General features: G+C 35.7%; 1 protein-coding gene across 1 annotated transcript in view; it reads left to right on the forward strand.

Annotated features, from left to right (window-relative positions):
- The window catches only part of Prpf40a (pre-mRNA processing factor 40 homolog A), a 47,258-nt gene extending 40,246 nt beyond the window's left edge, over positions 1–7,012 (forward strand). The window contains 5 exon segments of the mRNA XM_051166759.1: positions 2,615–2,701; positions 2,782–2,878; positions 2,964–3,025; positions 4,098–4,229; positions 5,963–7,012. Coding sequence (XP_051022716.1) covers positions 2,615–2,701; positions 2,782–2,878; positions 2,964–3,025; positions 4,098–4,229; positions 5,963–6,055 — 471 coding nt within the window. The 3' untranslated portion in view covers positions 6,056–7,012.
- Positions 7,013–10,871: the final 3,859 nt, after the last annotated feature.

A 10,871-nucleotide genomic window follows, 5' to 3' on the forward strand; every position in this document is an offset into this window, starting at 1 on the left:
TTGTTATTGTTTTCGAAACCAGGCTTCTCTGTATAGCCTTGCCTGTCCTGGACTCTCTCTGTAGACTAGGTTGGCCTCGAATTCACAACAATCCACCTGCCTCTGCCTCCCGAGTGCTGGGATTACAGACGTGTGCTACCACGCCTGGCGGTTTGGAATATTTTGACTGTTTGTCATTAAATAATAATTATAATGACTGCATGAGATAATTCATGTAGCATTAATATAGCTTACATGTGTGAACTAAATTCTCATAGCAAGTCCATGAAGTTACAGATGAGCAAACTATGACAACATGAAGTAAGTTTTCCAGGAAAGGGAGTCCAGCCTGTGCTATTTGACTCTATTATTAGTGCTTTAAAAAAATACTTATTTATTATTATGTGTACAGTCGTCTGTCTGCTTGTACACCTGTAGGTTACAATGGTTTTCTCTGCTAACCATAAACTCATGTGGGCTTCCATGTTGATTCACACCTGCCTCTTTGGCTGATCCATGCTGACCTTTAGTTTATACTACTCTATACTACCTTTGCCCAGTGGTGTTACCCACAAGCTCACGGAAAGGGAGAGCCTCAGGTTCAATCCACGGAAATCTTGTATCAAAGTCTTAGTTATACCCAGATTCCAAAGCATTTAAATGTACTTTGAGGTGTGTGTACTAGGAAGTGAATTACATATTTTTTCTTTCTTTCTTTCTTTTTTTTTTTAAAAATATTTCCAATCGACTGTTTATTCTCTTTTGTCTTAACTTTATAGCATAGATATAACCTCATATTTACATTAAATATTTCCTGTGTAAAGTTCTTTTTTATATATTTATAGTGCTTTTTATTCTATGGAAGTTTTTTTTTTTTAACTTATTTATTTTTTATATATTTTGTTAATTTATTCATATTACATCTCAATTGTTATCCCATCCCTTGTATCCTCCCATTCCTCCTTCCCTCCCTCCCATCTTTCCCTTACTCTCCTCCCCTATTGACTGTGACTGAGGGGGTCCTCCTCCCCCTGTATATGCTCATAGGGTATCAAGTCTCTTCTTGGTAGCCTGCTATCCTTCCTCCGAGTGCCACCAGGCCTCCCCATGCAGGGGACGTGGTCAAATATGGAGCACCAGAGTTCATGTGAAAGTCAGATGCCACTCTCCACTCAATTGTGGAGAATGTCCTGTCCATTGGCTAGATCTGGGTAGGAGTTCAAAGTTTACTGCATGTATTGTCCTTGGCTAGTGCCATAGTTTGAGCAGGACCCCTTACATATCTTTTCTTAATTCAAGAATCTGCAAGGGTTAAAGAGATGGTTCATTGGGTAAGATTGCTTTCTTTGCAAGCATGAAAAACAATCTGAATACCCAGCACCTGTGAGTTAATACCAGGAAATCTTTGGTGCTTAGCAGGCAGCCAGCTAAGCCGCGGGGGGGTGGGGGGGCAGAATTTCTGATATAGTGAGAGGCCCCATCCTAAGGGGAAAAGATTGAGAGCCATAGAAGAAAAGACCATACATCTTCATCTGGCCTCTGCATGGGTACACATCTCATGCATACATACACCATAAACAAACACACACACACACACACACACACACACACACACACACACACCTCCAGCTATATATTTTTGATGATTTGGGCTAGAGATGATAATATAGAAAAGGGTTAACTACTTCAGATTGTGAGACCTGATAAATTAGGCCTTGAGGGAGCATTTAATGAGACAAGGATATAGGTTCCTTCTTAGCCATATTTTTCCATTTCCATTTATTCGACCAAATGTGTGTTTTTTGAGACATGGGTATAAAGATTAGAAACAAGGAGCTTTTACTGCAGCACCTCTCTTTTCCAGGTAGTCTCATAAAGCATCTTATGATTGTGTGTGATTATGGAAGTAGGAAGACCACATCCAGGAGTTTGTTTTCTCCCTCTACCTTACGGGTGCCAAGAACAGAACTTGGGTCTTGGCCTTTACATACTGAACTATCTAACTGCCCTGTATACTATCCTCCTTCTCCTCCTCCTCCTCCTCCTCCTCCTCCTCCTCCTCCTCTTCCTCCTCCTCCTCTTCTTCCTCCTCCACCACCACCACCACCACCCACAATAACTTGTTTAATAAGTGTTATGGACACAAACTGTAGTTAAATAATCATTCCCTGTCTGAATAAGGAGGAAATGCTTCTCAGAATGAAATAAAGAGGAATATATTTTATAAATCTCAGTTTAAGGATGTCTGTGAGGTTTTTTATCTCAGTGCTTGGCCTAATGTACTAACCAAAGCTAGTCAAATTACCCAGCAAAATGATGCCTGAATATATTTTATTTAATCATTATTGAAAGTTATACCCGTCTAGGACAAAACACTTTTCCCTATCAACCTTTGCCTTTTGTCATTTTTATAAAAAACTATTTATTAGTATTTTGTAAAATTATTTAGATATCTAAATGATTAGGTCTGTAGAATAGCTAATAAGAATAGGGAAAAATTAATGATTTCTTGTACCTTAAACTATCTTGTTTGGGATATTTTTGAAGATGTCATGTGTTGAGCATGAAACATTTCCTTGTAATTGCCTATGTAAAGCAAGTGCAGTTCTTTAAAGTTTTTCTTTTGGCACTCTAGCATGAATGTCAACATCATCATTCAAAGAACAAGAAACATTCTAAGAAATCTAAGAAACACCATAGGAAACGCTCCCGCTCTCGATCGGTAAGGAGGTGTATTGGCTGGCACAGTATACCAAAATATTTATGAACATTGTTGTAATTAGATTTATGTTTATTGTTCAGGGATCAGATTCAGATGACGATGACAGCCATTCAAAGAAAAAAAGACAGCGATCAGAGTCCCATTCTGCTTCAGAACATTCTTCTAGTGCTGAGTCTGGTGAGCATTTCTCTTTATTTGAGCAAACCTTGACACTTTGATTTCATTATATTCTGACCTTTCTTTTGCTTTCTGTGCTCTACAGAGAGAAGTTACAAGAAATCAAAAAAGCATAAGAAAAAAAGCAAAAAGAGGAGACATAAATCTGTAAGAAAGTTTCTAGTTTTTAACAATTTCAAGGCTTTGCTCTGGAAAGGATTCTTTGGCCTTCTCAAACTATTTATTATATACAGTCATTTGGCAATAAAAAAATAGAATGTATAGGTGTGCTTCACCCTAATCTTCATTAAAATCACTTGGAGTTTCAAACAAAAACACACACAAGTTTAGGATTAGAATTCCTGCTCTGGTCTTCAAAAGGAAGAGTATCTGTGTGGATGTGTATGTGGGTGTGAGCGTGCACAAATATAAATGCGTGTCTTCTGCTGTTGTAGACATATTAGGGTTACATACGATGTTAGCAGAGATGTATTGAATTAGATTAGTTGGTTTGGTTTTTTCATGCTTCTCACTAATATTTGTATCTAATTCAGAACTACATTTTTAAGCACTAACATTTTAAATACTTATTTCTCAGCAATAATTTTAAGGAAGAGGTTTTATTATACACCTTCAACCTTGTACAGACTAAATACACAGCTTAGTTGGCAGCATCCTTTTACATATCTAAATAAACTAGAGTTATGGTTGTTGAAAAATGTGCAGGAGGTAAGGGTGTACCCTGTCGAAGGTGTGTGGTTAGTATGTATGGTGCCCTGGCTTCTAAATAATAAGTAATATTTCTCTATAGTTTATGCAGTAGATATAACCTGGTAGTGAGGCTTTTAATGGTGTTTTACCCTATCCAAATGTTATCCTTCCTGTGGGAAACACTACTGCCTCTCTCCATGAACGTTGGAGAAATTCTATCAAGTCCTGGTATTCAAAGTGGGGTATGTTGGCACACACTTTAATCCCTCCACTTGTGAGGCAGAGATTGGCAGATCTCTGAGTTTGAGACCAGGCTGGTTACAGAGCGAGTTCTGAGACAGCCAGGGCTACACAAAGAAACCCTGTCTCAAAATCCTAAAAGAAAAATATCCTGGAATTAACAAATTACATTTTTACTCTCTGCAAACACATAACCTAATAAATGTGATATTATTAAATCTTATCTGCATAAATAATTTTTAACAATGGTAACTTATAAAAATTATGGCATGTGTTTTTATATACATAGGACTCTCCAGAATCAGACACTGAACGAGAAAAGGATAAAAAAGATAAAGATCGGGAAAGTGAAAAAGACAGAAGTAGACAGAGATCAGAGTCAAAACACAAATCACCTAAGAAAAAGACTGGAAAGGATTCTGTAAGTACTTAGAATTGTTTCTTGCCTGGATTCACAAAAATCAAAAACGGATGCCCTCATTAAAACCTTAATGGTGTTTAACGGATAGGCTTTTTTTTTCTTGGGCCTGCTAACATTGGAGAAAAGATGAAATTCTCCGAACTGCATATCATAAAATAGAATTCTGGTACCTATAGTCATAAATGGCCACCTCTTTGAGTCTCTCAGATTTATGTCTTGTTTTGTTAAAGTTGTCACTTTAGCTTGGAAAGAAAAGATAACGCTGTAAATTTTATAGTGCCACAAAAAAGTACATTGGGCACTTTTCCCTTGATTTTCAGATTATGGGGGTTCTGTAGCCCTGGCTGTTGGAACTAAGAGAGCCACCCGGGTTTCCTTACTGAGTGCTAGCATTAAAGGTGTGTGCCACCATGCGCATACTTACTTTTTTTTAACCCCACCTTCCTTTAGAATATAAAATTTAGAAGGCTCAAATAATGGTTTTTCTAGATGTCCATAGTTATCATTGCTCATGAATACAGTTTCAAGAAGTAGTATTCCAGCAACAATATAGACTGATGGAGAGTGGTAGGCACAGAGCAATAGGAAATTTAATACCAAATTACATTGGGCTTAATCTTCACATACATAATAACAGTGACAGGGCAAACAGTAGTGTCAGCCTTCTTGGCTTTGCCAGTTCCTTGTACCATCTTCATATCAAAGTGGGTTTACTCCTGTGAGTCATTAATGAAGGGAAACCCTGTGTCAGTATATTCTGGTCCATTGGCATAATACTGTATGTAGTGGTGGTTTACTATTATTGTTGTTTTCCTGCTTTTTTATTGTTTTTTAAAATACAATCTATTTTAATCATATTTGGTCCCTTTCTCCAACTCCTCCCAGACCTACCATATTCTTATTAAATTTCTGTGAGTGAATGTGATTCATGACCTCCGTGGAGAATGACTGTTCTTCCAGAGGTCCTGAGTTCAATTCCTAGCAACCACATGGTGGCTCACAAACATCTGTAATGTGATATGAAGCCCTCTTCTGGCCTGTAAGTGTACATGCAGGCAGAGCACTGTATACATAATAAATATATATATGTTATATATATTATATATATATGGATTGAGAACATTTAGAGTCTAAATTTAAAGTCTAAACTAAAATTATTTTCATGATTACCTACAACTTGTAAAATTAGCAAAAATCATACTTCCTAGGAAGTGGGCCCCTGGCTTCCATTAAGTAGGAATGTGTCATATTTAATTATATGAAAGAAACCAGTATGTACAATTTTTCCTTGTTTATGTATTTTAATATAAATTTAAAATAGCTCCAATATGAAGTCCTTGTCTTAGCATTCCTCCAATGACATCCAAGGAAAGCTTAATAACCCATTGTTGGGCTTTGGAGCAAAGCATTAGTTTTAAAAGCCTGTGAGGGGCTGGAGAGGTGGCTCAGTGGTTGAGAGCACTGTCTGCTCTTCTAGAGGTCCTGAGTTCAATTTCCAGCAACTACTTGGTGGCTCACAACCATCTGTATTACGATCAGATGCAATTTTCTGGTATGCAAGTATACATGAAGACAGAGTACTTATGTATAAAATAAATCAATAAATCTTAAAAACCCTGTGAAATGTGTTTCTGTGAATGAAATTCCATATCTACTTTGAAATCTTTGTTACAGCTTCAGTGTTAACATTTTCAGGGCTAACTTTAACTGTGGTTATGTTGAATGTCTTGCAGGGTAACTGGGATACTTCCGGCAGTGAGCTGAGTGAAGGGGAATTAGAAAAGCGCCGAAGAACCCTTTTGGAGCAACTGGATGATGATCAATAAATTATACCAAATATATGTTTATAGTATGATTTAAAGTCTAATTCAGACCAGGGATTATTTTTAGTTCAATTTACATAACACTGGGTTTTAATTGTGTCACAGGAAAAAAAAGTACATTTATGTATTGTTATTGTGGACTTTCTAAAAGCAAAGGAAATTGAAAATAACTTGATTCTGTATCAAGAATCATATTTTCCTACGGTCATAACTGTCTTTCTGTGACCCTTTCATAGGGCACTGCAGGATGGGATTAAAAGTGGCAATTTACTGGTCGCTGCAGACGTCTCTACTTTGTTCTAAGTCATGAGGTGATTTGATTTACTGTATAGAAGTTGGATTTTGAAGATACAGTGAAAATTTTTTTGATAACGTAGTACAAAAAAAGCACCAGCATCCTATGTAAGACTGCTTTTTTGTGTACTACTCACTGGTTGAAGCCCATGTTATCTTTTATGGTGAGCTCTTCAGAAATCGGTGTTTTGGATGGAAACTGGTAGATCTTTCACTGTAGCAGTGCGAACGAGCACTGCTGTAATAAAGCCACCATTATTTTTTATGAAACATCTGAGTAAATTTTTAAAAGGCTTATGAGGGCATTATTTTGAGCATCATTTTTAAGGTGATGTTTTGAAATAGCTAACATCAAATCAAATTGTAAATTAGTTTAAATATATTGCCTTAAGGACCTACTAAAGAATGTGCCACCAAACTCTTGAGTGATAGTTGAAATATCCTTGTAGGGGGAAAAAAAAATCAATGTTGACTTAAAATATTTTCCTTTAATTTTTAATCCAGTCTTTCTCTTTCACTTTTTTTTTTTTAATTCCATTAAGGAGGTTGTAAATTACCTTCCTTCTCACTGAGAAGTATTGACTTCATTCTACACATTCTAAAGCATTTCTGATTTCAATATTTTTGTACATTTTTATCTATTATTAAACCTTCTCTTGTAGTGTGCTCTAGTGTTTATTTCTACGTAAAATGCTTAGCTCTAAGGAAATTGTATGATCATTTTCAAGATAATAAATCCCTGAAGTTTTGTTTCATCCTACCCATGGTAGCTACATTACTTTCCTTTTTTAATATTTATAAACATCATAAATCAGTGCATTTGAGGTCCTTAAATGTGTTTTCATCTATAAGTTTCCTATGGAATATTTTACAAAGGCAATGGCTTAAAGATAGAATACTCTTTACATGCTAACTTTTGAGGGTTAGTAATGTGATTTATACTATTTCCTTCAGTGCAGGAGGTTTTTCGTTTTGTTTTTTAAGTAAAATTTAGCACTTAGTCTTTGCTGTCATCTTTGTTCTTTTAATTTGGACATGTTGAGATTGTCTCTTTCAAGTTGAGATTTAGATAGGACAAATTATATCATTGCCCTTTAAATGATTTGGGACAAATTGATCAGCCCAACCCTCTTTTCATCTTGCCCAATGTTTTAATAGTGGCTACTGTTTATAAAATCAGAAAAGGGGAGATATTTTGTTCCTAAACTTCTCATTGCCATGTCATTTTCTGTTAAGAAAGAAGACATGACTTTGTCGGAGATCATTATCTTCGAGAAAATGTTATGTAATCAAATTGCTTGCTTGAGATTGGCTCTCCTCTCCCCCCATTGTATGTTACTCAATACCTGACAACTGGCAACATTATTTCCTTGAATTTAATTTTTAGAGGTCCCAGTTTAGCAATAGTCAAGACTGCTAACCAGTCCGAGCATTTGACATAGAGGTCAGAGATAAAGTCTTTAAATCATGCATAAGATTTTGGGAGATAAACCAGTAATGTTTCATAAGAGAAATTAAGAGTCTGTAAAACATGTTTTAATTCCATGAATAATGATTTTTAAAGTACACCTTTAAACTTTTTATATATTTGAATAAAAAGCTATTGATGTTTTTAGCATGTCCTCAAAATAGATTTCTGTATTTCTTAATAATCTCATCACATCTTCAGATCCCTATAAAACATAGTCATAAATCATAAAGTATTGCTGCAGTGAACCTATGCAAATCAGACTCAGCAAAAACAGTGATTCTCTTTTGATTAAGCTTTCTTTTTTTTTGAGACAGGGTTTCTCTGTGTAGCACCAGCTGTCTTGAAACTCTCTAGGCCACCCTGGCCTCAACCTCAGAGAACTGCCTGCCTCTGCCTCTCTTCTTGTAAATGTTACTGTGAACAGATCACTATCATAACAGAACCCTTTTGGTTTAAATAGAAGTTTTATATCAGTGTATTGAATTTTGACTTTAGGAACCTGGAAATGTTATATCCTTGCTATAAAACCTGTAAATCAACTCTCTTCCATTGTCTTCTTTTGATTATCCCTTCAAACAGACTTTAGTTACTAGAAAGGTTTAGTGTGAAGGCACAGGTGATTGGAACGTCGTAAATCTTTGGATATTTTACATCTAGCAGATCCTGTTTCTAAATGTTCAGTTTCACAAAAGCTGGCATATCTTTGAATACTTGTTCTTCTAGAGTTGAACCTGATTTACTCATGGGAGAGCATTTCAGTTTATATATTTTAGTTAAGATGAGCACTCAATGTTGAAATCTTATTTTTCCTTAGCATCACTAGAATTAATTAAATTTCCTTACATGTTTAGTATCAGGCAGAATCTTGACCTCAGCTATTCTTGTTTTCTCCTATTCTTCCCATCCGTGTTGGGAAGATTAGTAAGAGAAGTTAGTATGATTCAGCCTAAGGTTTATTTGTAATCTCAGATGAATTTAAATAATGTGACAGGACCATCGTTTTTTTATTGCCTTTTTTTAAATGTTACTGTTTTTTCTCAACATGTAAAACTTTGACTAGTTATTATTCCATCGTTTGGGTCTTTCTAAAGTGGCACTGACAGTGTGTATCTATACAACGATAGGAGCCAGGCGTTCCTAGAGTAAGGTAACTCATCTAGAGCGGCAGCAGCAACTGAAAAGTGTGGGTTCTGTGAACTGTGTGCATCGTGAGACTATAGTGCACTCCTTTCATTGATACGTTCTGCTAAGCATTTGCTAAATACTCCTAGTTTTACTCTAGTGTGAAAAGTGTTCATTAGACTTTTTGCATTCAGAAAAGACAAATGAGATTCACGCATTCTAAGCAAGTAATACGTAGAGAAGAATTACGAAGAATGGTTTTAAGCATATAGGATTTTAACATAAAATAATATAAACTTAAATACACATTTTTGAAGTCTGTAAGACAATCTAATAGAAATGAAAACAAACTAAATTCTTATTTTCCTTTGGGAAATCATAGTGTCACATTTATCAATTTATCTTACCTTTTTCCTCTAGGTTAAATACACTTTACTTACAAAAAGGAAAAGAAAAAATTATGCTGTGGTTTTTCATGGAGCTATAAGGGTTATGTTTTCATTCTTTGTTTCTGTTGATGACATATGCCAGTCTAACGATAATCATCATCATTTATGTTGAAGTCCTTCATTTATTCTGATGTCACTGGTAGTCATGCAGATTCCTTGGCTGGGATTTATCTGTTTCATTCACTACTGCATATGTGTGTGTGTTCATTAGGATTCTGCCTGGCATTTAACAAATAAGTAAGATATCAGTTGACATATGTACTCATCCAACACTAAAGGGCTTAAAGAGACATCATTGCAGTTAAACCATACAGTCGAAACTGATGCCTCATCCATAAATTACATTTACAATAAAGTCTAGTGATTTTAACTTAGGAAGTGTCCAAAGGATTAATGAGAAATACAAAAATTTTGGGCTATTTTAAAAAGGGTTAAGTTATGGTTTTTCTGGGCTAAGTTCCTTAATAAGATACTATTCCTAAACCTGCTGTACTCACAGCTGCATTTGAGATTGAGTGGATTCTAACTCAAGGCCATCTCATATAATTGATCTTTTAGGATGATTACCCTAGTGCAATTAATGTTTACATTTCAGAGAAGCTGGCTAGCCTACAGCCCTGCCCTTCTGTCTAGGCTATGGAGCAGATCACATTCAAGCTAAGCCATTTTTGATACTATGCTGTGATTGTTACTAGATTCTTTACTGTTACTGATAAACTTTTGTTTGTTTTTTGGCCCCAACTACTAACATTTTGGGTAGGCATTAGTCTTCTTGCCTTCCTCCTCTACACCTGATCAAAGGACTTGTTCAAAGAGGTGAGTAATTGGGAAAAGTTTTCTTTTTTTCTATGTAATCACCAGACTTTTACTTCTGTTTATATATTTTCCTGATGTATGGAACCTCATAGCTATAACAGCAGACCTTTGTAAATAGAAAAATGGCATATTTTATTAAATAATTTGGATTTGTGTTGCCGTTTTTCTTTAAGTCACTGCCCTCCTGCCCTCAGCAGTTTTCTGCTCTGAGTTGAGGTGCCCACAATCGTTTCTCAGGGTAAAACCCACTTTGCTTAAAAAGTTAGGTCTTGCCTGCTTCAAAAAAAATTCTATTAGGTAACCTCACAGTTATTCTTTCTTTCAATCTTTACATAAAAATGAGTCCTAACAACTTGAAAGGGTGGAAAATGAATCCTGTCTTGATAAGTTATCCTTGTATAGATAAAAACTAGAACAAGAATATGATCAAATACTCTAGTAATATAAAAGCACTCTTCTGCCTTTGTAAAGTTTAGGAATTTTGCAGAAAAGAAAAATGTATGTTGAATAGTAAAGCTGTGTCAGTGATTGGATATTAAGTAACATGTGTGTCCAATAGAAATTGACTCAAAGTCATAAGGCATTGCAGTAACATGTGGTTCTGCATTTACACTGGAAGAAAGCATACTGAATTCTGAGTTAGCTCCCCTTCCTGGCATGTGGAAGG

The sequence above is a fragment of the Acomys russatus genome, chromosome 24, assembly GCF_903995435.1.
Source record: "Acomys russatus chromosome 24, mAcoRus1.1, whole genome shotgun sequence".
Lineage (NCBI taxonomy): Eukaryota > Metazoa > Chordata > Mammalia > Rodentia > Muridae > Acomys > Acomys russatus.